We start from the raw sequence: 24,472 nt of genomic DNA, 5'->3' as shown, positions 1-24,472 counted from the left end.
GCCGGAATGATCCACAAAGAGATTTGATCTCACCATCATCGAGTCTGTCTGGGATTATACGAAGAAACAGAAAAAAACTGACAGACTAAATCCAAAAGAACTGCGGCAACGTCTCCAAGACGCTTGAAGAAACTTGCCTGTAGTACGGTGAAAGGTTTTAGGCACTTAAAAATAATGTCATAAATAGATTTTATTTATCAATTAACTTCTAAAACTAAATCAAATCAATATTTGGTGTGACCACCAAGTTGTGAAGAGTTTGACAATTGCACTAAGAATCAGTTTTGACCAACAAGTTATGTGCATTTAGTCATTTTGCAAATTGTAGACAATTATACTTATTCTTTTGCACACATGTGCCAAAACACATGCAATTTGCTTAAATCAATAAGAAATTCAAATCTCATGTGAAGAAGAAACTAATTGTACAGAGATCTGAACTTATTGTTTTGAGAGACAATTATGTATTTGTTTGATCAAATATACAGTAAAAACACGATTTTTACAAGATTTTTTTTAATATTGTGATTTGAGAAATATTGTTATTCTAATATGCCGATTTTGTGCACAGAAAACATTTCTTATAATCAATGTTGAAAAAAGTTGTACTGCTTAATATTTTTGAGGAAACCATTTTACATTTTTTTAGGATTCTTTGATGAATGGGAATAAAAAAAAAGCATTTATTTAAAATTGAAACTTTTGTAACATTATAAATGTCTTTACTGTCACTTTTGATCGATTTAATACATCCTTGCCGAATAAAAGTATATTATTTAAATTATACTATTATTATACTTAAAAAATAACCTTTGAACTGTAGTGTATAATAAAAGACTCAAAACACGTTCATTGCATCCATTTTCCTTCCACTGTCGCACAATTCTGTTTCTAGGCAACAAACATATTTATGCAAATGCTCATTATTCATAATTTTTATGACACAAATAACACATAAATAAAAACTATCATTTTAACTCTATATTAAACTATCCTGTTATTTGATGGTCGCGAAAAGCATTTCTGAGGGCAGTTCTCTTGAACAAGAGTCAAAAAAACCACAAAGCATATGTCATACATCAATAACATGTCAGACGACTAGTTATTTACTACAATTTCATTCAAACAGCACACCTCAATCAAACTCACTCTAAACATTCAGTTGTGACTGTACATTTATACAGAAATTTGTACTGGATAATACAGAAACTCTTTTAAGGCAAGGCAGTTCACCAGGCGATCTTGGGATTGCCTTTAAAAAGCTATTTTCAAAACTGAAAGTCAAGAAAGTGCAGCTTCTAGTCCTCTATCATAAATACTTGGCTGTATTAGCTGTAAGGTAGGGCTACACCTCCAAAATTAAGAAGTATGGATACATTTTTTTCCCATATACTGTATTTCTGTATCATAACTAAACTGTGCATGAATGTAACTGGCTCTCACGGTTCTTTTGTGTTCATATAGGAAGGAAGTTGCAATGTACAAGGTCACAGAGCTATACAGAAGCTGTGCTTGAGTAACCATGGCTTCCATGCTTGAGTAAAGAGGAGATGCGTTATAGTATTGCTTCCTGCTGACTTTAACATATACAGGCCCATGACAGCGACTTGAGATGATGGCAGGGTAATTCTCTACACAGAAACACTCATACATAATCAGCTCCAAGATTTCACCCCCACAACTCCAGGCTGTTTTCCTCTCTCTCTCTCAGAGGCAGCCAGGCTGTAAAAAATTCTCTTTTTTTGCGCATTTAAAAAGAAACAAATGTTATGTTGTCAGCAGAAAGAGTAAAATCTGTTTGATTTGTATATAGCAACTGCATTTGATACACACCACGGCAGTTGTTATCTCAGTGTCACAACACACTGTGGGTAAATGCGAGAGTTCTCTGCTGATCTGATATCTAAACCCCATTACTGAAATCTGTTGTTTGTGTGTACAGGGCACTGAATTACTGAACACACACACACACACACACACACACACACACACACCTACAGATACACACAGCCTTTAAGGGTTTGAATTATCGCTCCATCAGTATTCCTTTTATCTACTGTACAGAATCTTTTCTAGAGGTGATATGTATCTGAGTGTGTGCAAATGCATTACTTGTGTCCTGTACATGTTTCTAATTGGCTATGGTGGCTGTATCTGTATAACGTGCTCGACAGCTTTGTGTACAGGCCAAGAAATGTGGCAACAAGTGACCGCCTATGTATGAATCACTCAATTATTCATTCAACCGATTTGTTCAAAAACGCTGCTTCATTCAGGAACGAAACATACTGTCCAGGTGAGTGAATCATTGAATCATTCACTCAACAGATTTACTAATCTGATTCATTCAACTGTGTGTTGCTAGGTGATGCTCTGCTGTTGTTAATCCTGCTGTCATTTGTTTAGAACTATTTTCATTGGCTAAGTAAAAACAGACAAAGCTACTGGCTATATTGTGTCCAAAATATACTTCTTATAATTTCACAAGTCACAGTTCAGTTTGTTCATTTGTTCCTTGATTAAGCTTTTGATTAAAACATTTAATTTCCACAATCCCATTATCCTAAAATACATTTAAAACTCTTGACTGAATAGTTCAACATATTTTAACCTAATAAAATGCTATATAACAACTCTGTTTCATATGTTTAAATTAAAGTCATAAACATATTTTCTTCCAATGCTTCTATTATAATCTCACTCGTCAATTCTTGGATCACTACAGTGAGATGAAGTTTTTACCAATTCATCACTAATGTCAGGAAAATGAATGAGTTAGATTTATTAAGTTAAAACAAAATATTAATTTGAGAAACATCTCTCAGTGCAGTCTCAATAATGTTGCAACGTGTTTCTTTTTTCTTTCTCTCTCTCTCTCTCTCTAAAGGGAACAGTAGGCAGTAGGATTATGCAAATCAGTCAGAAAAACTGCAGTGGAAAAGCTGTGTTCCTGTCCCAGCTAGCATCAGATCACACTAGAACAGAAAAAGAGAACAGCTGATGAGGATCACAACCCTTAAACATCCCAATTCATCCACAGCTTATTCTCACGCAAGATATTATTATGTGGCACTGTTTGTATCAGAGCTGTAGGCTATCAAACACACACTGAAATATTACACCGCACAAATGATAAAATGATGCAACAGCCTCTAAGATTATCAGATTGGATGGTGATGAATTTAGCGGGATTAAACAGTGTCTCTAAGAGCCAAACAGAGGCATTCTGTTCATAAACAGTGAGAATACAGCAGTACAGTAACACTAGCATTATAGGGCCTTGACTTTGTGTGTGTGTGTTATCTGTCGACTCTTCATTCCTCCTGCCTTTATTCCTGCATGAATGAACTGTACTCAGGAACATTCTTCCTCTTTTCCTCTCCTGTCTTGCTCAGTCACTCTTTCTCTGTGTGAATGCCTTGGTGCACACATCTACAACACTGCATCCTTCAGCCAACATCCAGACCTCACACTCATTAAATTGATTGTGGATCACGGTTTAATTGAATGGGCATCTGTTAAACGTTGGACCCAAATCACTGAGCTTTCCCTACAGTTGACAACTGGCGAGAGATGAGTTTGACTTTCTGTTTTAGACAATTCTGTCTTCTCAGCAGAAATGGTGTGTTCTGGCTTTAGATAAAAGTTACATGTCTGGGTTCAAACGTAAATTGAGAATGCCTTTTGAATTACAATTCATGTTCTTGAATTTGAATTGAGGTACAATGTGGAATCAGAACTGCAATTTAAATGTAAGAAATGTGAATGTAAGAAAGTAGAATTAAACTGACTGAAATTTTGTACTATAAAAGCAAAGTTTGTCCATGTAGACTTGTTTGAAAGTTTAGCAAAATTTTGGCCAGTACGATAGATAGATAGATAGATAGATAGATAGATAGATAGATAGATAGATAGATAGATAGATAGATAGATAGATAGATAGATAGATAGATAGATAGATAGATAGATAGATAGATAGATCAAGTTTAATACATTTACTTTTGTGAACCGTGGTGGAAGAAAACTCCATTCCCAGAATACCTGTGTTGAATATCTTTGAGTTGCAATTAAATAAATTCCTCGTCCTGTCATTCGAAGTCAAATTTTAATTAAACTTTCTGTGAGGAGCAGCCATTTCTTCTGTTCTAGCTATTCATGAGCCTCATTTGAATCTGGACAGATTCAGGTTTCAAACCAGTTTTGTTACAGCTTTCATTTTTAATGATTCACTAGGAAATAGTCCCTTCACTAGCTCTGCACAGATGTCAGCACATTCTCTGCTCTAAGAAAGCTACCGTTCTTTGGACAAACAGCATAACAGAGGCCTAAAAACAATCAAGGGGGTGTATACCTCAACATCTGGCATTCCAGCTGCTGAAGGAAACAGCTGCTATAGGTCAACATTTCAGTTTTCACTGACTGCCATCATTCCATCCAGGTTCCCTTCAATGAAATAAAGAGCTTTGGGTGTCTCAACAGAACATGAAGTGCCTTGTTCATTCAGCATCATCACTGCTGCACTACAGACAGAACAGCCCTATAACTCAAAGGAATATAGCATGGCATCCTTCTAGCATGGCTGCCTCAACACAGACACACACGCACACACACCTGACTGGGGAGGACGATTATGTAATCGGAGTACAGTGGGCTAGGAGTCTAGGAGGGAGAACTGGAGAAAGCAAGTGGAGAGAGAAAGGAAAAGAGCGGAAGAGAGAGAGATTGCATTAAAATAGACTGCTACGCTATGGATTAAGCTCTCATAACTGGATACACACACAAACAAACTCATACATCTATTAGTTCTCATAATATCTCGCAGAGAGAGAGAATAAAAGAAACGAAATGTGCAGACAGCGAAGTAACATTATGAACCGAATGTTTTAAGGAACTATTCTACTCTTGAGCTGCTTAGCCGTATGATGCTGCTTAAGCCTGTTATTCCCTCCACATTCTGATATGAATCATCCTGATAAAACATTTTGCACTTTTCTTGAGGTCTAAATTTAGACTATAAATGCTTTAAACCCATGCAGCATTGCCTGCCCACACGGTTCCTAAAACAAACACAAGCAGAGAAATGCACAAAAGCCTTTCAGCCATGAAAGATGCAAAAGATACGTGTGTGATACAGCTCACATGAAGCCGCTGTGTGTGCGAGTGTGTGTGTGTGTGTAGGTGGGTGGGTGGATTCCCAGCCCACGCTCCCAGTGCAGATGTTTCTAAATCTGGCCATTCTCTTGGTTTTCCCACTCTTTCCCGCACTTACGTAGTCATATTTTTGGATGCACATGCCTCTCCATGTGAATGTCGTGCACCAGCTCTGTGGAACCGTCCTGAAACTTCAAGTCGCTGATTTGAAAGGTCAGAACGCACCCCTATAATGTGCACCATGAGATCAGAACCTCCATACTATCTAAAGAACCACCATACTTGTTCTGCAATCACCTTTTACGTAAGAGTTTCGGAGCTGAATCCAGTGCATTTTAAGATGGCTACAGAGGACAGGATTAGAGGCTGCTGGCGTCTAGAGAGTAGGATGTAAAATGAGTCTGTAAGATTCCGTTTTAACGAATACGCCAACATGCGCATATACGCTCAAGATTTTCAACTAAAAGACTGCATCTGTCTCTAGGGCATATAACGCAAACTATATTACGTCAATTGCAACATTAAGACGAAGTCACTTGCTTGCACTGGCAGTACACTTCCCTGACTTCCCTTCACCATTAACAGGTACATCAGATCTGTTGGGAGAGAAGGACTGCATGCTAATGCAAAGGGGAAATATCCTGCTATAGCCTGGCAATACAGAATGACAGTAAGCGTTCGACTTCCCACACCAGTGCCAACTGATGTCTCAATGCATAATTGCGATGTGTGTGAACAACCTCTTTACGTGTGACAATATGTTTACATGTCTGGTGTTTCTATTTTTATTTACAAGAATTATGTAAAAAATAATGTCAAATGTCAGTTACAAGTTATATGCCATGTGTACTTTGCTTAAAGGAAAACAGAGCAGCTAATGAATCAGTTTACAGAGACATTGGTGCAAAACCTTCTTTTCCTTCATTAAAGGCTTTTTAAAAAATGAAAGATGTTTAGAGACGATGTATTGTGGCTTTCAGCGTCCAACAAAGGAGTTTGATGCAGCATGTCGTCAGTGAAGTTTTCAGGAGCAAAATTGTTTCTCCGTAGAGACAGTGAGTCAACGGTTTCAGCACTTCAGTGGGATGCATCCGAACCATTATGCTCCAACGCACAACTAAACCCCAGGTCTGCAAAAATGTGCTTGCAGCGTGAACACACGAAACACTAAGACTGACAGTTTGAGCTACATGAGTTCAAGGGAATGATTCAGCTGATTCATGTTTTAGCTGATGACAGTGATTCCGTAATCATCTTTAATGAGAATACGCCTTTCTGTCCTTTAGAAGGGGCCAGGTTAAGGATAAGCATGTTGGAACACCATCGGTTTAACCTATTAGAAATGGTGAAATCCCTATCATACATGACCATCACTGTTCTGAGGTGAAAGAGAAAACTGTTAGACTCTGTCAAGAAACATAAAAAATTTACAGGACCCCAAAAAAATTTGGTATTGCACATCTGAATTATAATTTGACCTGCAATCATGTTAAATGACAGAACTGGTATAACATGAATTAGTTGAGTCTCTTGCTTCATTTTATATATAACATCCACACAAGAGTTTTGTCTAGATTTACAAGTATCATGTCTGATGAAGAGGAGGGATGTAGCATTTTCCAACTTGGACCAACAAAGATCACACAATTTGGGACAGTGTACAAGCCATATTTGTGACAATTACATGCACACAAACAGTTATGAGTTTTTAGCCTATGATTTATGTATTTCCATATTTGTTGACATTTTGTTTTGTTGTTTAAAACGAAAATGTTTTTTATGTTCCCATTTAGAATGAAAATGCACGGCACAATAATTATTTTTGAACAAGCACATTTGATTATCACAAAAAAAAAGTAAAAAAAAAAAAAAGTAAAATGTAAGTGGGATTTTACACAGTGGGACAAATTGTACTAAAAAACACTGAGTTACAGGATTCATTACAACACTCCCCTACTACAGTCAACCATATTTACCTGCATAAAAAGTGTGTGAAATCTGATTGAACAAACCATGCAAAGGAATGTCACACGTTTAAAGACAACTTCTGTGTTTATAGCCTAAACCCTGGATGAATGGGGTGTGCAGTAAGACTTGGCTTATCTCACAATAAGTCCAAACACAGAGAAATACTCTTCCCGCTTCCTCTATTGCTAATACGTGTAGTGTAGTGTTGATTATAGATCAATAGATCTTTATTGGATTCTCAATAAAACTATTTAACTATAGAGAAACCAAAGACAATAGCATGTTGCACAAAAAATGAAAGATGTGAGAGGCAGAATGAGCACTCAGGACATGGTGGTCAGGCACCTGTGATCAGTGCGATCGGCTCACGGACACACCTCAGTATTTCCCCACAAGGAAACAAAATACGTTAGCATTCTTTCACGTGCTCGTTGACCACTCGCGCATTTTGCCAGAGCTCCACAAAACCTACAGCCTCAAACGAAACGTCGGCCTCCGCCGCAACCCTTCACGGCTTTTACGTTTGTTAACCTCTCGAACGCTTGACAGAGGCCAGATTAGCGTCATCTCCGGCCTAGCGCACAAATCTCGTCGTTTGACACGGATAAACTGCGCACCGCCGATCGTATCTGTAAAAAATAAATGAACAGGACGCACGCGTTTGTGCGTGCGCGCGCCCCGGCACTTGACTACAGAAAGCCGGTCGCTCATAATCAATAAACGAGAAAACTCGCATCAGAATCACGCACGACGAAGAAAACCAAACGGATTTGGCGCACGCACACGCGTCGCGCTTAAATTAAAGGTGAGCAGCTTCTAACGGACACCGTGACACATTTAGGAGAGCGCAAAATACACCAACGTCATTGACATGCCCGAGGCTGCGCTGAGGTGCTGGGTATCCCCCTCTGTCGCGCGCTCGCTCCATCTCTCCCGTTTCCATAGCACTGGAACGGTGCGAGTCTCTCCGCGCGGGCGGACGGACAGCGGCGCGAGGGGGGAGCGTCCATTAACTAGCAGCCTCCCTGGTGAATAAAATGAAAAGGAAAAAAATACTGAACGGTGCCGAAATGTCATTCTCGCGCTTTCGCGACCTCTACTCAGCTCATGTATTTCCACCATCGCCAAAAAGACCCCCCCCCACCCCCCACCAAACCACCTTCTATTTTTCTACCCGTTAACAGAGACCGTCGGTAAGCCAGAAGAATGGCGCTCACGGGAGCATCACAGTCAGCCTCACCTTCATCATCCTCAGGGTCAGTCCCGGTCCTGGATCAGTGTCCTTTCCGCAGGTTCGAGCCCCCGACGCCAGCTGCAACCCTGTATCCGCGCCCCCGTGAGCAACGCGCGGTGTATGGAAGAGAAACGCACGTCCGTTTAGACACTGTTCCTTTCTCACGGCGAGGTGGGAGTCTGCGTCTCTCTCTCTCTCTCTCTCTCTCTCTCTCTCTCTCTCTCTCTATGAAAAGAGCTGAAGTATGGGCGGCGCTTGTGCACACAGAACACATACACACATACTGAGGACCCAACCATCAGTCAACAGAAGGGGTGCTTCACTTTGATATTGAGGAGGCTACAAACATTACATAATAAAAAAATAATGGTGATCTATTGGCTTTTGGGAACTCGCATCATCATCATCTCAATGCAGGAAAGAAAATGTCCAACAAGCAAAAACAAAAGAAAATCAAAACTGCGTGCTGTTTTATGTAATTCTGAGGCAAACAGGCAGCACACAGAATCTCTATTCAAGAACATCACAGCCTGACAAAATATACAACCCTGCAATGTGTCCAGATGCGTAAGACAGAGAGACCACTAAAAATGGGTCCCAATAATCTTCCAATGCAAAACAATATCACTAAAGTAAAAACTAATAGCTCTCTCAAACGAAATCAGCTTAATTTTTGCTATCTTGCTAGTTTCTTAGATTATTATTATTATTATTTTGCATGCCTTGCATGCTAGGCAAAGTAAAAAGTGAACTAATTTGTTTTTAACAAACACTGCAATGGAATATAACAGAAATAGCTTTATTTATTTTGTGCAAAATCTGAATAAATTCAACATGCAGGTGTTTCTTTGAATATGAATCTGAGTACCTCAGATGTGTTTAATTATGTACCATGCAGATAGTTCTCTACAGCTTTCTCTGATTTCCATCATTTGATTTTTTTAAGGGACACCATTCATTTTTTAATAGTTTATTATTATTTAAACATCATGCGCAGGCTTAATGTAATATGATACTGAAAACATTGATCTCATGGGTGAGAAGAGACGTGCTGTACCAGATTACCCTCCGCCATCAGGCATAATTATATACAGTGTGTTTTGAAATCACACAGAAAACAGCCACACAAGAGCTGCAGAATTAATGTGATGTTTGAATCACAGCTTCATTTCTGTTAAGAGTGAGCTGCTGCTTGTATATACACTATCATTTAAAAGTTAGTGGGGTCGGGTCAGTATTTTTTTATGTTCTTGAAAGTCTTTTATGTTCAACAAGCTAAAAATAGAGTAATATTGTGAATTATTATTACAATTCTTTTAATTATTATAGTTTCTATTTATCCCTGTGATGGCAAAGCTGGATTTTCAACAGCCAGTCTTTTATTGTCACATGATCTCTCAGAAATACTATATTTTAGTAGAAATACAAAATTCTAATATTATGCTGATTTGGTGTTATTATCGTAAATGTTGAAAACAGTTATCCTGCTTAAAATGGTTCTGGAAACCATTATACAATTTTTTTAGGATTCTTTGATGAATAGAATGTTCTAGAATAAGAACAGCATTTTTTGTAACAATGTAAAAGCCTTAACTGTATTTTTGATCATTTTAATGCATCCTTGCTGAATAAAATATCTCTCAGAATGAGGTCATAAAACCTGCTTAAATACTAATTATATAAGCCTTAATAAAACATTTATTAAGGTCATGCATGGTTCGATTTCCAGACAATGCACAAATAATAGAAATGCCTACTGAAACACTGTCAACTTTTCATTTAAACTCCTTGTATAATCTGAAAGCCAAAACATCTCCATGATTTATAAACTGATTGGGAGACAAATGAACCCTAATCTCACAAATCTGTACTGAAAAATAGAACAACAGAAAGAGACCCAGAATTGCTAATCCAGATGTGCTGTTCTATTGTTACAATCTTTCTAGTTGACTTTCACATATAAATTTGTATATATTTGTATTACATTATGCAATGAAGCAGGAGAGATGATGTAACAAGCATTCGGGGGGATCACAGCTTCCCTCTCTGTGTCCCGAGGTTTCCTGTGATGCAGCTCTTTCAGACGTAAGAGTTTATTCATAGCAAAACCAAGGCAGGACAGTGTGTGAGTTGGGATGTCACTAATGGACTCAATAGTTCGGAGCATATGCGTGTATAACAGAGAGGGAGTGGGAATGTTTGTGTATAAAAGCTTTTGGAGACAATATGTTCTCTCCATGCAGTTTTAACCTTTAGGCATCTTATATGGACACAAATAGTCATCATAAGCTTTACCTCATTCCCAGAGCACTATTTAGAATAGTGTATTTTGTGGCATATGTGTTTTGAGTCATGAATAAATCAGCTGAGAGGAGAGCACAAACTTTCATAAATAAAACATGAAGCTATATTTGCTTTTATAATGTGGAAGTCTTGCTCTATCTATAGATAAAAGGAGGTTTTGAAGTCTTGAGCGCCAGGCTAATGTCATTTCCAGAGATATGGATGATTTTAAGAAAGTGATTTTTACTACTATTAAACCTAAAATCTCAAAAATACCATTATATTACTGATAAAAATATATGGCCTGGTTTCACAGACATGGCTTAGATTAAGCCATCAGGATTAGGCCTTAGTTCAATTAAGACATTTAAGTAACTTTTTTAAAATGTACCTTAGAAAAAGCATGGTGTGCATCTTGAGGAAAAAACAATGGCACTGACATATTTTAAGATATGTCAGTGCAAGTTGCTTTCAGTTCAGACAGCCTTGTCTGTGAAACCGGGCATAAAAATACTTATAAAGTTTAGTACAAAGCAGTACACAAAAGGGATTTTACAGAAAGTTAGTACAATTGCAGTACAATTGCACTTTTGGTTCTAAATGATCTCCATATTCACACACCGCTTATTTGCATGATTTGTTAGCTTAATCCTAAAAATCTTAAAACTATTAAATTACTAGTAAAAATCTAAAATTACTTCTAAAACATAGTGTTAAGCACTTTGATTGGTACTAAATGATCTCCAAATGCATACACTGTTTAATCACATGGTTCTTCGAAGTACTTCAAAGAATACCATGCTGGGTATTGTCCAAGAATATGGTTCCATGTCCTGAAGTTTCTTTCCCTTTCAAGATTAAGAAATCAGAGACAATTGCAATAATTGCAAAAGTACAAGCTTGTCTACAAACTCTGCAATACCCATGTGTGTGCATGACATCTGGGATGAATGCCAGGACTGTTAAGGGAGCGAGAGAAAGAGACTGAAGGCTTATGTAATATAGGCCTACTCTCTCCTGAGAAAGAGACTCATCACACACAGCTCCGTGCCAATGGAGGAATCATCAATATGCACACGCAAACCATGTGGAAATAGGTCATATTAAAATCTGGCCACAGTACAGATCTGGTGGTCTAAAACTAGCGTGGGTCTTGTGGAATACGTCTTTCTTTAAATGACCTTACAGTGTGCACTTGTAACAGAGTTTAGTGAACCAGCCATCTGTTTAAAATCAAATAAACATGTTGATAATGTCAACATGACTGTCATTCCCCACAGTAGAGCCGAGAAAAACATTTCAAAAGCGCTGAGCGGGCAGTAAATAAACTCTGAATAATGTGATTTCACCCTTTGTAAGAAAATATTGCAGTTGCATAGGAACCCTGTGAGTGCATCCTGCAGTGATGCAATGGAATTCTGCATGCTGATTGGTTGAGGTCAGGACAGAGAAAGTAAACAGACAAGCCCATCTACAGTATAGTCAGTTCAAATGCTGTCTGAAGTTCAACTTTGAAACTTTATTTCCATAAATCTACATCAGTTGTCCACGCTGTGACTCACCTGCATGACTAAGCTTTTGTAAGTTCTTAGGCACCAGAACTACACACAAAATCAAAGCACTACTGCTGTTTCAGCCGTATTTTTAGGTGAGAGTGCCCTCTAATGGAATGGCAGACTCACCCCATAGGAAAAATAAGAGCTCTTTGACATCTTGAGCAAAAAGAAAACTTTGGTTTCTTTTTTTTTTTTTTATCTCACTTTAAGACAATGTTTTACATTACAATATTCTCTAAATGCTTATATATATATATATATATATATATATATATATATATATATATATATATATATATATATATATATATATACATATATATATATATATATACATTAAAATCTTTAAAAAAGATTATTTCATTACTCAGTTGTATGTCGCTTTGCACTGTAAAAAATGATGATCAATAAGTTATGAAGTTTTTACATTGCTTTAACTCATCAAAATAAGTGAAGCAATTTTCAACTTATTTTTATACGTTATACAAGATTCAACTAATTTAATTCAAGTCAGTTTAATGTAATTTACATTGAAATGACAAACATCCAAGTTGATTGAACTTAAAAATTTCAGGCAGCAACCTTTCTTTCTTTTTTCCAGTGTGACAAAATGCTAAATAAATGAAGCTAAATGCGTAAATCTGGCTACTTTATAGAACTGGATTAATTTAATGAGTGATAGGGTAACAATAACAGTCACATGACACTAAATTTATACTAAATTGTCTACACATGTAACCATACTAAGGCCTACAAATGGACAAACATAAGAATTAACTAAAAGGAAAAAATCTAAGATTTTCAATATATATACAGTATATATTTTTTTTTGAATAATAAAGTGCTCCTTCTGTTTGATAGTGTAAAATGTTTCCACCAAATAGATTATGACATCTGCACAAAATGTTTCTGTATTGTGCAGTCTTAAGGTTCGATACATAGTAGTAAGACACAATTTCACCAGTAGAGGGAGCCAAAACCTGATGTGATGTGATGAAGTGATCGCTGATGCCTGATTCCTTCTCTTATATTTATAACGCACATACAAGGGAAAAGCGAGCGGGGAGGGAACGAAAGACAATGACACATCATTTGCTGTCAATCACGAACTGCCTACATTTATTATTTCCTCCCCAGCTCATAACGGTAAGACGTGCACGACAGCTTCAAGCAGTTTCCATGACAACTGGAGTCTCCTTGATTTTAGAACGGAGACCACCTGTCAATCAAACAAAGCATCAGCATTGCTAATCAGGCAAATGCCTTACAGCTCAGAAAATAATAAGCCATCGACCAATGCTGTTTTCCCTAAGTACCACATCTGTGATGCATTGGCCCAGTTAGTGTTTCTCTACGCAAGCAATTGCTTTCAAACAAAGAAAATTACAGTGCACAAAGTCAGTGCATGAGAAAAGCCAATGATTGGTCACGTACACATACAGTTTGGTTTGGTAAAGGTCATGACTTTACATTCCTCATTTTCGTCATTAAAACAGACATTACAGTCTTGGTAGGTCAAACAGTTACACGTTTATGCTGTCATATAACCATATTATACTATATTAATATATACAATATTATATTAACGCTCTTGAAAATCTGCAATGCAAAGCATTTACAAAATAACTTTCTTTTTTGTTTAAGCATACTCAAGAGTTAAAAAAAAAATTTGATTTTCTACCGACACTACATTCAAAAAGGCCAAATCTGTAAAGCTGCATTACTCGCAAACGACTGCTGTAGCAAACTCCAGCACTTCTGACTGTACTAAAAAAAAAATCCACAAACTTCTTAAGTGTTTGTCTGAAGGGTTTATTTCCAGTCAATGTTGATTCCTGTGTGGAAAGAGATTGTGTCAGGGTAACTATGGGGTTGATATGTTTTTAAACTTATTTGAAAATGATAACATTGAGGCTAATGAAAGTTAAGTCTTACTGAGATGTTCTAACATTCTTTGTCCATGTACATCCTTGTGTATTAAACAAAACGCACACATAAAATGATTTTGGTTTTCTAATTTCACTAATGCGGGGGGCATTTTCACCAAATGCAACAAATGTACCAAATGCAAAAAGAAAAAAAGAATAAAACATTATAGAACAGCACTAGATTCCAAAGGTTACACAAAGGTTGGTTCATTCTTAAAAGCTGAATGTAAGCTCTAGCTAAAAATGGTAAGTCCATTAAGCTGACTTTGGCATTCTGATGAGGGTAGATGATTGTGACTGTAGGACAACAGCAGAGAACAATCACATAACGTCATTAAAGGCTTTACTGACATTCTGTCTCAAATGACTGAAGATAGTACCCTTTGATTAACAACTAGCCTACATAGATCACATTTACTGAAGACTTTGGGCCAGATCTGATTCTCATGAATGCAGAGAATACTCAAATATGCAAATATCCATACAGTGAATACAGTACATTATGTTCTCCCAACTAATCACATACTGTTTAGCAGCAAAAAGGAAATAAACCAGATTCTACACACATATCCTTGAGTCTTCAGTAAATAGAGTGTACAGAAGTGTAACAGGGGTGTTGGCCAAAATACCACTGAATACGGCAGATGTGATTTAACAGTCCTATGAATGTAGTCTGTGCTATGCCAAAAACAAACATGACCATATAAAATTAGAAAATAAACGTGAGGCAAACTAACCAAGATATTTAAAATGTTCCAAGATGTAAACATTAAAACCTTGAAACATAGCTTTTTTTTTAATTAAAAAAAGTGTTGTATTAAAATTATTTGTTCACCAATTCAAACTAAGTTTGATATTTGAACAGGATTCTAAGATGATATTGGTTTCAATGTGCTAATGAAGGTTTTCATTCTTATGCTAAAATAAGTCATTTGTAGCATTGTTGTCTTTTTTTTTTTTTGCAAATATAATTATAGCATATCCAAAACATCCAAACAAAATGGATAAATTTCAATGGCAATACCTGGCTACATAAAGGCAAAGCAATATGGCATCTATATAGACAGCACCTGCTGAATAATGCTGTAACACACAAGGTACAAATACTAAAACTAAAAATAGCTCAAAAACTACACAGTACATTACAAAAGAAAACTATAGCTTATCCGGCAGTAACAGCAACTACTGTGTGTGTGTGTGTGTGTGTGTGTGTGTGTGTGTGTGTGTGTGTGTGTGTGTGTGTGTGTGTGTGTGTGTGTGTGTGTGTGTGTGTGTGTGTGTGTGTGTGTGTGTGTGTGTGTGTGTGTGTGTGTGTGTGTGTGTGTGTGTGTGTGTGCGCGTGTGTGTGACAATTCAAGAATGTCAGTAAACATCCAGCATCGTCTTTGGTGACGAGACTTGTCTATTTGTATTATTGTTTTATTTTGATTGAGAGAGATTGTTTATAATTTGGGTGTAGCAGGGGTGAAGCCACCCTCAAGCTCTCCCCTCCTGTTCTTCATGGTAATTTCTCGACGGTCTGCGGATTGCTCAGAGCGAAGATGAGGCACACCTTGAGTGACTCCGACAGGTCGATTCTTCCACTGCGTGCCTGTTGGGGGATAACTGCAGGGATAAAGCGCATCACCTCCAGCAAACAATATTTCCCTCTCACTATCCGCTCTAGTGGCACCAGGGAGATTAGGATTATGGCAGTTGTTCTTTAGGGGGAGATGTGAAGGTCTTACAGTGGATTGGCTCACATGTGGCAAATTCGTTTCTTGCTGAGAAGAGTTGGAGTCAAAACCCCGGCCATAGCCCCGCCTCCAACTATCAACAGTAACCCTGCAGGGTTGTCGCGGTAACGGCATATCACTAGAATCAGTAGTCCTACGCTGTGAAAAAACAGCCCCCTTTGAGTCATAGTTGGTAACGCTTGTGTAAAGCTCACTTGTCTTAAACTCCAGACAGTCAGTGTCAAGAGAGCGACTGCGTCGATTTAGTGCTAATGGAGCAGGGACTGGTGGACAAGGTCGACCCAAACTGAGGTGGCGAGGAAGGCTTGCGATGCCCCAAGTGTTACTGAGCAACAGACTTTGTTCGTAGGCATCGAAAGTACGCTGGTCACACTCGGCAAAGGCATCTTGCTGAAGGTAACAGCCATCATCCTCAAAGGGTTCGTAAGGAGAAGCCAACTCTTCCTCTTCCTCAACAAGCTCGGTCTGCTGCTCACACTCACCCTCATTTTCCATGTCCACCACATCGAACGTGACAATGGCGGGCAGGGCACTCAGACTCGGGCCATAAGGAGAACTTGACTCTGAGCCATCAAGACTCTCAGTTGAGTTGCGATAATGCCGTGTGTTCTTTGTGAAATCTACCAGCGCTTGGGAGAAACAGACCATCAGCTCTTCTTGGGATTGGCGGCAGCCTCTGGTGGGTAGTAATGGGCTTTGATCCTCAGATTGAGGCTGCGGTCTGGTTGTGTCGGTGGCATGTGAACTAAACCCCGAATCGGCACGGGGTGCAAACAATGGACTCTCCTGAATCTGCCCCCTGCTGAGAGGGACTGGCTCTATTACAGTCTGGGATCTCGGTGGTGATTGGGGATAGTGCTGATTGATAACTTCTCCCAAAACTGTCTGACCAGTGTCGACTGCGGGCATGCTTGAATCATTGTAGAAGGAGTCGTCATGGAACAGAAGCTGATCTTTGGATGGGCTTCTGAGATTCTGAAACTCGCAGCACAGAAGAGCATGCTGGATCTTGCTCAGACGCTCCTCCTCCGTCTCCATGGTTCCGGTCTCAAGAGCATTTGATGCCAGGGTATACAGAGGGTTTGTTGTATTCTTGTCGCCCTGCAAGTGGGCATCCTTCGGAGGAAGAGCAGGGCTGATCAGGCGATCATCAGGCTCAAAAAGTTCATAAAGGGCATCACCACTGTAGCTGTCCCGTGGAAGCCTTTCCTGGTGTGGACGTTCTCTACTCTCCTCCTCCATTCCTGGCGTGGTGGAGTCATAGTATCCCTCATCGCTGTTGGGTACCGACTCCTGCCGATCACTCTGTGGGCTCAAGAGGTCAGCAGGAGTGAGGGCCGTTTCTGTGCATCCCAGTGGGCTGCTGTCGGAGGTGGCACGGATGGAGCTCATTTGCTGATCAGGGGTGAGAGAAGGGCTATCCGAGCCCATGTCTGAGGGGATGTAGCAGACTTCATTACTAGTTTCAGATTCCCATAAGCTCTGCAAGTAATCTGCATCGGTCTCATCGGGAGTTGCCATCTCTTCCCCTCCACCTTGATATGTGACAAAACACGAGCTCCGTTTTCCTGCGTTTCGGCTGCCTCTTTCGGCAGACACTGAGCTCTCAGCGACGCTGACGTCATCCTGGTCTGCAATGATGTCTCCACAACCTGTCAGTGAATCAAAGCTCTTCAATGATGAAACATCACCAAAGATTAAGTTTTCAGAAGAACAGGATGCAGCAGGAGGCTCCCCATCGGGAACGTTCACATTCTGCTCAGCCAATCGGTCCAGTTCTGACTCAGCACCTAAGGTTTTTTGATATGTTGTCAGTCCTTCCTGTCTCCCATTTTGCTTCCTCTCCCCCTTCTCCTCTTCTTCTGCTCTCTTCCTCTTATCCAGCTCTACTCTGCTCTTCCGTTTCTCAGGCACTAGCGTTACATCTTTCGTACATTCAGTGGCAGCCAATGGCAGTTTACACTCACTGCCTGCGGTTTGATTAGGCACATCTGGCACCAACTCTTCACCCTGACTGGCGCCATGGTTATCGCTACGGTCACTGACGCTTGACATGGCACCAGGCACTGTTTCGGCTTGGAAGCTTGTAGACATTTCAAGTGCCTCATGCTTTTCTAGCTCGACATTTTTGTTTTTCCTGTGTCTCCGAATGCTGCTGAACAGACTCCGAAGACCTCTGCGCTGCCGTGGTAGAGACTGAGATTTCCCATGGTCCTCCTGTGATGATTTCTGAGGTTCACTGGAGGTGCAGAACTCAAAGTCTCCGGAGGCCACTTCACCGCTACTTTTGCCCAAATCTTCCCAGCATCCTCTGCTCACTCCATCATATGTTTGGCTCTTTGTTACACCTGTTTTTGACGACCCCTTTCTTTGACTTCTACCACGACCACTGAAAAAGTTGGGCAGAACACAGATGCTCTTCCGACCACCAAAAAACTTGAAAGTCGATTTCCGTATTTTCACAGAAGGGGGTGACTGAGGTTGAGGGGTGTCATGGGAAATGGAGTCTGGCTGTGGACCCCCTATTACACCAACAACCTTAGTTCCTGTGGCGGTCTCCATAGTGACACAGATCACTGTGGCTAATGGAGCATGTCTGTGGTAAACTCTCCTTCCTGAGAGGCAGGCTGAAAGGAACAGGGACTGTGTTTATCAGGCATGTTATACCTGTGAAAGAAACAGAAGTTAAAGACAAACCATTAGAAACAGTCCATAAAATAAAATAAATAAATAAAACAGAACTAAGAATGGATGTTCTTTGGGGATCAATTAAAGACCATTTTTTAATCAATAAATGAACTTGTTTTGTTTTTTTTTAAACGCATTGATCTTATGAAATGTCACGTTTCTTTAGCTGCTAAATAGGTTTTTCTTCCAGCATTTTAAACACCTCTGAATGTATGCCTGCCTCAAAAATAATGTAATGTAAACATTAACTTGTAACATTATCTTAAATTGTGGTAACATTGTGTTCACACAGCAGAGCCCTTGGAAAATAAGACAGAGATATAATAATATTGTGTATACTGTACATGGAGGATCCTACTAACATTCTAGGCAACATTCAAACTTGAGGGGCGAAGCTTGCCACAAAATGTACAATACTTTTATTCAAACACTGAAAGATGCATCTGTACTGTATATCTGTGATTGAGATAGCTGTTTTCACAGCTCAATGATGATGACAAAATTACCTTGTAAACATGATGTATGGGCATTGGGCAGTAGTCTACATAGTAAAAGTAAACAAAGTTAAACAAAGTGTCACCAGTCGCTCTAACAGGTTATGACATATTGGGACTTTTCGATAAAATATTTTGAAAACTGAGTTTTAATCCCTACGAACAAAGTATAATCCTGCCACCAACTCACTCTGAGTTTGTACTGACTGACCAAAATTCATACATGTTATAGAAAATGCATAATAACAGGCAAGAAGAGCCCAGAACCTAAAAACAATGTGCACACTGCACAATTTCACATCAAGTGTTTTCCTCCATAAAAACCATTATGAAGAAAACAGTTAAAGTGCCTTTAATGCACTGATTGTGTTTATCAGGCAGGGCCTGAATTTAATTTCAGAAAAAAGGGGGGAATTCCCTTAGGTGACTCTTTGGGGGATTTAAGGGGGGAGTTTACATTACAATGGGATAATTTTGTTGCAATAGCTTACACACAGCACAGGAAAGCTTGATTTCAAACTTTAAACTAAAAGACAAGTAAAGAGTCAGTAATAAAACAAAAACAAATAAACTAATTAAAAGCAGTAGTACAAATAAACACAATAGAATAAACATACAAATGAAATAAACAGCGCTTTACTTTTTTATGGTCTAACAGTAGTATTTAGGTAAGAAATACCACAGAACATGAAAAACCAATATAAAATAGCTCTGCATAGTCTTAACTGTATAAATTAAATAAAGATTCATACTTATTAAAACTACAAAATGTATTCAGCCAAGAGCAGTGAGAGTTGTTTTTTTATTTGTATTTTATTCTTTGTTTAACATAAATGACATATTAGGCTGCTGCACATATCCAATTTAATAATAAAAATAAATAATAATTAGTTACATTTATATAGCGCTTTTCTAGGTACTCAAAGCGCTTTACATATGGAAGAGGGAATCTCCTGGATGAGGCGACGGTTATACTGTTAGACATGCGTTTTCTTTCTCAACTGTTTACATTCACTTAAGACTTAAAATTACTATTTACGTAAATACTCGCCGAGACAGGCATTTTGACAATTTTGTGTGTATTAGACCATTTAAGCATAATAAGCCACGAAAAATAAGTGAATTTGACACTCTCAAGCTGTTTGATAGGCGGCTTTATGTATGCACGCTTTGGCTGAGAGCGCACAAACAACAATCTCTTGGAGAACGCAAGGGTACTGAGGGAAAGTTCACATGACAACGATGTACTAAAAGCTGAAAAGTTTTTCCTTTTTCCTTAAACAAATCCCCGTTCACACAGATCCACGAAAACTATTAAAAACGCTATATTATGCATGCCAGGCCAGTATTTGGTGAGGTCAGTTTATAACGAAAAACTACACACCTAGACTGAACATGACATCACCGTTTTCACAAATTCACATTTTTGTAGGGACCCCTGAATGTTTAAAATGGCAAGAATTAGGGGCCATTTACATAATGTCGTTTAGGAGGAAAACAGGTTTCAAAGTACAAGTTTTTGAAAACGATACAGTTATTGTCTCAGTGTAAACTACAAATATGCCTACGTGTTCAGTGACAGTCTATAGGCGCACAGTTTTTCTTTACAAAGTGACATTGCGAACTACTGGCCTGGCATGCATTGCATGATACAGCATTTTTAATAGTTTTTGCAGATCCTTGTGAATGGGGATCTTTTTGACAACGTTGTCATCTGTACGTGAAAAAAGCAAAGGAAAAACTTTTACATTTTTAGTACATTGTTGTTGTGTAAACGAACCCTTAAAACGATGTGTAAATGATAATCTTCAGTGATGATGCAACACTGGCCCGAATGCAAGTAAAAGTCTTGTTTCGCAACATGCAGCTCGCTTTTAGTGCAGATGCGATGCACATTTTGAGAGAAGGAGAGAGAAGATGCACCACCACTGAATCACTCACGTCTCACAAAAAGTTTTTTAAATTACTGATTTGCTCTGATAATCTGTTAATTTACTTATCTAAACATGTTATAGCGTGAATGTTTGCGGGAATATCCCACTTTTTAATTGCACTACCTGCGGGAATGTGTAAACATTTGGTTTGATGTAAAACTTTTTAACTGGGAGATGTAGACAGTCACGTATCCAAGGATGTTTAATCCCAGTTCAGTCATAACAACTCTCAGGAAAGGTTACAACACATATTATTAATGTAAATGAAATGTACATAGGTTTGGCCTTGGTTGACTATATTTGGTACAGTGCTGCTATGGTTGTTGTTGCTGCTGTTGCAGAGCATGCGACCTGCTTCTGCTAAATGCACAGAGCATTCAATTAATGGATATATGCTGTTGCTGATCTAGGCAGGTGGTGCTGGGGAGGCGGAGGACTATAAGAAGAATTTGGGCATTCATTTGGATGTGCCATGGTTGCAAAGGGATGTGGTAATGGATACGTGAAATCGATTGGCTGGCTGTGAACGTTACATTAAAACAACCAATCAGAGCGTGAATAGAGTTTCATGGCTAAACGTGTCTATTACAAATATATGAATACGATTTCTTGGGCTCATATAGATAATTCTGGTGGTGGCGGCGCAATGGATAAGACACATGCCTTTGGTGTGAGAGACCCGGGTTCGAATCCACTGTGAGACACCAATGTGTCCCTGAGCAAGACACTTAACCCCTAGTTGCTCCAGAGGCGTGCGACCTCTGACATATATAGCAATTGTAAGTCGCTTTGGATAAAAGCGTCAGCTAAATGAATAAATGTAAATGTAAATTCTCAAGTAAATACTCAAGACATGGCTGCAATGTTTTTTTTTTACTGAAATTGTAAAACAGTACCACATTATGATACCTTTTGTTTACAACTGTCTATTGGGTCTTACTGAGCATTATGCACTGTAGTTTCCCCACTGGTTACAACTATCATCAATTATAAAACATATCATCATGCAGTGTAGTTTAGCTATGAAATGAGTAGGCAAATGAAGCAAAGTGATAAGTCTTGCAATGCAACACATAACGTGGGTGAAGTTCCGCTGGATTAAACCCCTAAAAACAAAAGCTGAATGAAACCAACGGGCCTGAACACTCACTGTATGTACATCATAAACAAAGGAAAATCACATACAGATAGCGTGCACTCCAAAGAACTACATCCTATGGACCAATTACACCGATTACTGCACTGAAAATATTATTAGTAACAAAAAACTTCTATCAACAGATTGCACACCGTGTCCCCAGCTGGACACCATCACTACGAAATGAACGCGCAACTGGCGCGCGCTAGCCCAGACGCTAACCAGCTCCCGACCGCTTCACTGATATCCACATAACTTGGATACACAAACAGCTGCTTCTGCATGTCCACTCACACAGTGAAAGAGCGAATAACACAGAGAGATGGAAAAATGAGCGATACTCGCCTTATTTTTCCATCTTTTCCGCCCAAGCGTTCAGTGATGTGCTCTCTCCTCGCGCAGCGCTGGAGGAGCTCGCGGTTGGGATTCACTTTGTTCAGTGAGCGCTGGAGCGGCTGGCGGCGTTTCCGTGATACGTGCATTTTGGGAAGTGTAGTACCATGGTATATCCATGGCATACACAGCAGTGGCAGGAAAACAGAGGTGGACAGTAACAAAGTACATTTACTTGAGTACTGTACTTAAGTACACTTTTTGAGTATCTGTACTTTACTTGAGTATTATTTTTTCTGGAAACTTTTTACTTTAACTTCACTACATTTGAAAGACAAATATCGTACTTTTTACTCCACTACAATTCTGTCAAGGTCCTTGAGTAGAAAGTAACATCAGTCAGTGGATGATTTTGGTTGGAAATGAAAGTCGGGTTTACGTCAGAACCCTGCATCTGATTGACATCAGAACCCGACGACAGATTGACGTTGGATATTGATTGAAAATAAAAGTAGGGTTGACGTCAGAACCCGACTGATGTTGGTTTCTGACGTCAACCCGATTTTCATTTTCAACCACAATACAACTATGGCAAGCCGTTTTAGCTTAAATTGTACCCAGCGTTACTCGTCGTAATTGCATTTTTACTAGTAAGAATTCAATTAGAGAGCTCTACAATTCAATTCTTACTAGTAGCAATTACAATTAGAGAGCTCTCTAATTCAATTATTACTAGTAAGAATTACAATTACAGAGCTCTCTAATTCAATTCTTACTAGTAAGAATTACAATTACAGAGCTCTCTAATTCAATTCTTACTAGTAACAATTCCAATTAGAGAGCTCTACAAATGAATTTTTACTAGTCATATATGTCTCCATTGACTTCCATTCATTTTTAATTAAGGAGCTGTACAATTGAATTGTTACTAGTAAGAATTACAATTAGAGAGCTCTACAATTGAATTGTTACTAGTAAGAATGCAATTGCAGAGCTCTTTAATTCAATTCTTACTAGTAACAATTTAAATAGAGAGCTCTCTAATCCAATTATTACTAGTAACAATTCCAATTAGAGAGCTCTCTAATTCAGTTGTTACTAGTAAGAATGTAATTGCAGAGCTCTTTAATTCAATTACAGAGCTCTGCAATTATACATATCTTTAATTCATATTTTTACTAGTAAAAATTCAATTAGAGAGCTCTGTAATTGCATTCTTACTAGTAAGAATTTAATTAGAGAGCTCTCTAATTGTAATTGTTACTAGTAATAATTGAATTAGAGAGCTCTCTAATTGTAATTCTTACTAGTAACAATTCAATTGTAGAGCTCTCTAATTGTAATTCTTACTAGTAAGAATTCAATTGTAGAGCTCCGTAATTAAAAATGAATGGAAGTCAATGGAGACATACGACTAGTAAAAATTCATTTGTAGAGCTCTCTAATTGTAATTGTTACTAGTAAGAATTGAATTAGAGAGCTCTGTAATTGTAATTCTTACTAGTAATAATTGAATTAGAGAGCTCTATAATTGTAATTCTTACTAGTAATAATTGAATTGGAGAGCTCTCTAATTGTAATTGCTACTAGTAAGAATTGAATTGTAGAGCTCTCTAATTGAATTCTTACTAGAATAAACTAGTAAGAATTGGGTACAATTTAAGCTAAAACGGCTTGCCATACTACGTCTGTCCAATGTTGGAGATCAACGTCAATCTGACATTGGATTCTGACATAAACCTGATTTTCATTTTCAACGTTGGGTTTGGTTTTCTAAATGCGAATTTTGTCACTTTTTTGCACTCTAGCTTATAGATAACAGTAAGGCTAACATATTCATACTAAAAGCCAAAAAACTTTAAATAGGGCAATATTTGAAGGAACAGCCATTTGGGTGTCCGAAACCATTGTGGACGTTATTGAGTGCACTTATTCAATCTCACATTCAATCCCACTACTGGAACTGTGTTCTAGAAATAAATGTGATATTGATATGAGGGTAGGTGCAGGCATAGATTCAGAGGCATAC

General features: G+C 38.5%; 2 protein-coding genes across 4 annotated transcripts in view; both read right to left on the bottom strand.

The window, feature by feature from the left end:
• The window catches only part of arhgef9a (Cdc42 guanine nucleotide exchange factor (GEF) 9a), a 34,478-nt gene extending 25,951 nt beyond the window's left edge, over window positions 1–8,527 (bottom strand). The window contains exon 1 of one of the 3 annotated variants that reach the window (XM_082170333.1): window positions 8,360–8,527. In XM_082170333.1, coding sequence (XP_082026459.1) covers window positions 8,360–8,368 — 9 coding nt within the window. In that variant the 5' untranslated portion in view covers window positions 8,369–8,527. Of the gene's footprint in view, window positions 1–7,981; window positions 8,080–8,359 lie in introns of those variants that run through there. The other 2 variants (XM_082170334.1, XM_082170335.1) reach the window with 2 other exon arrangements.
• Window positions 8,528–13,988: 5,461 nt separating this feature from the next.
• Window positions 13,989–22,600, bottom strand: amer1 (APC membrane recruitment protein 1). The gene is made up of 2 exons (XM_082169241.1): window positions 22,456–22,600; window positions 13,989–18,523 (listed from the first exon to the last, which is right to left on the bottom strand). The coding sequence occupies exon 2, from the start codon at window positions 18,416–18,418 to the stop codon at window positions 15,563–15,565; it is 2,856 nt and encodes a 951-aa protein (XP_082025367.1). The 5' UTR covers window positions 18,419–18,523; window positions 22,456–22,600; the 3' UTR covers window positions 13,989–15,562.
• Between the last annotated feature and the right edge of the window lie 1,872 nt (window positions 22,601–24,472).

Source organism: Leuciscus leuciscus (assembly GCF_965113295.1).
Source record: "Leuciscus leuciscus genome assembly, chromosome: 5".
NCBI classification, from domain to species: Eukaryota; Metazoa; Chordata; class Actinopteri; order Cypriniformes; family Leuciscidae; genus Leuciscus; species Leuciscus leuciscus.
The sequence above is the reverse complement of the archived record's forward strand: the minus strand, read 5'-3'. Positions and strand labels throughout refer to the sequence as shown.

Bases quoted from the DNA above. Each gene is read 5' to 3' on its own strand.
- amer1 (XM_082169241.1), bottom strand. From the start codon at position 18,418: ATGGAGACCGCCACAGGAACTAAGGTTGTTGGTGTAATAGGGGGTCCA.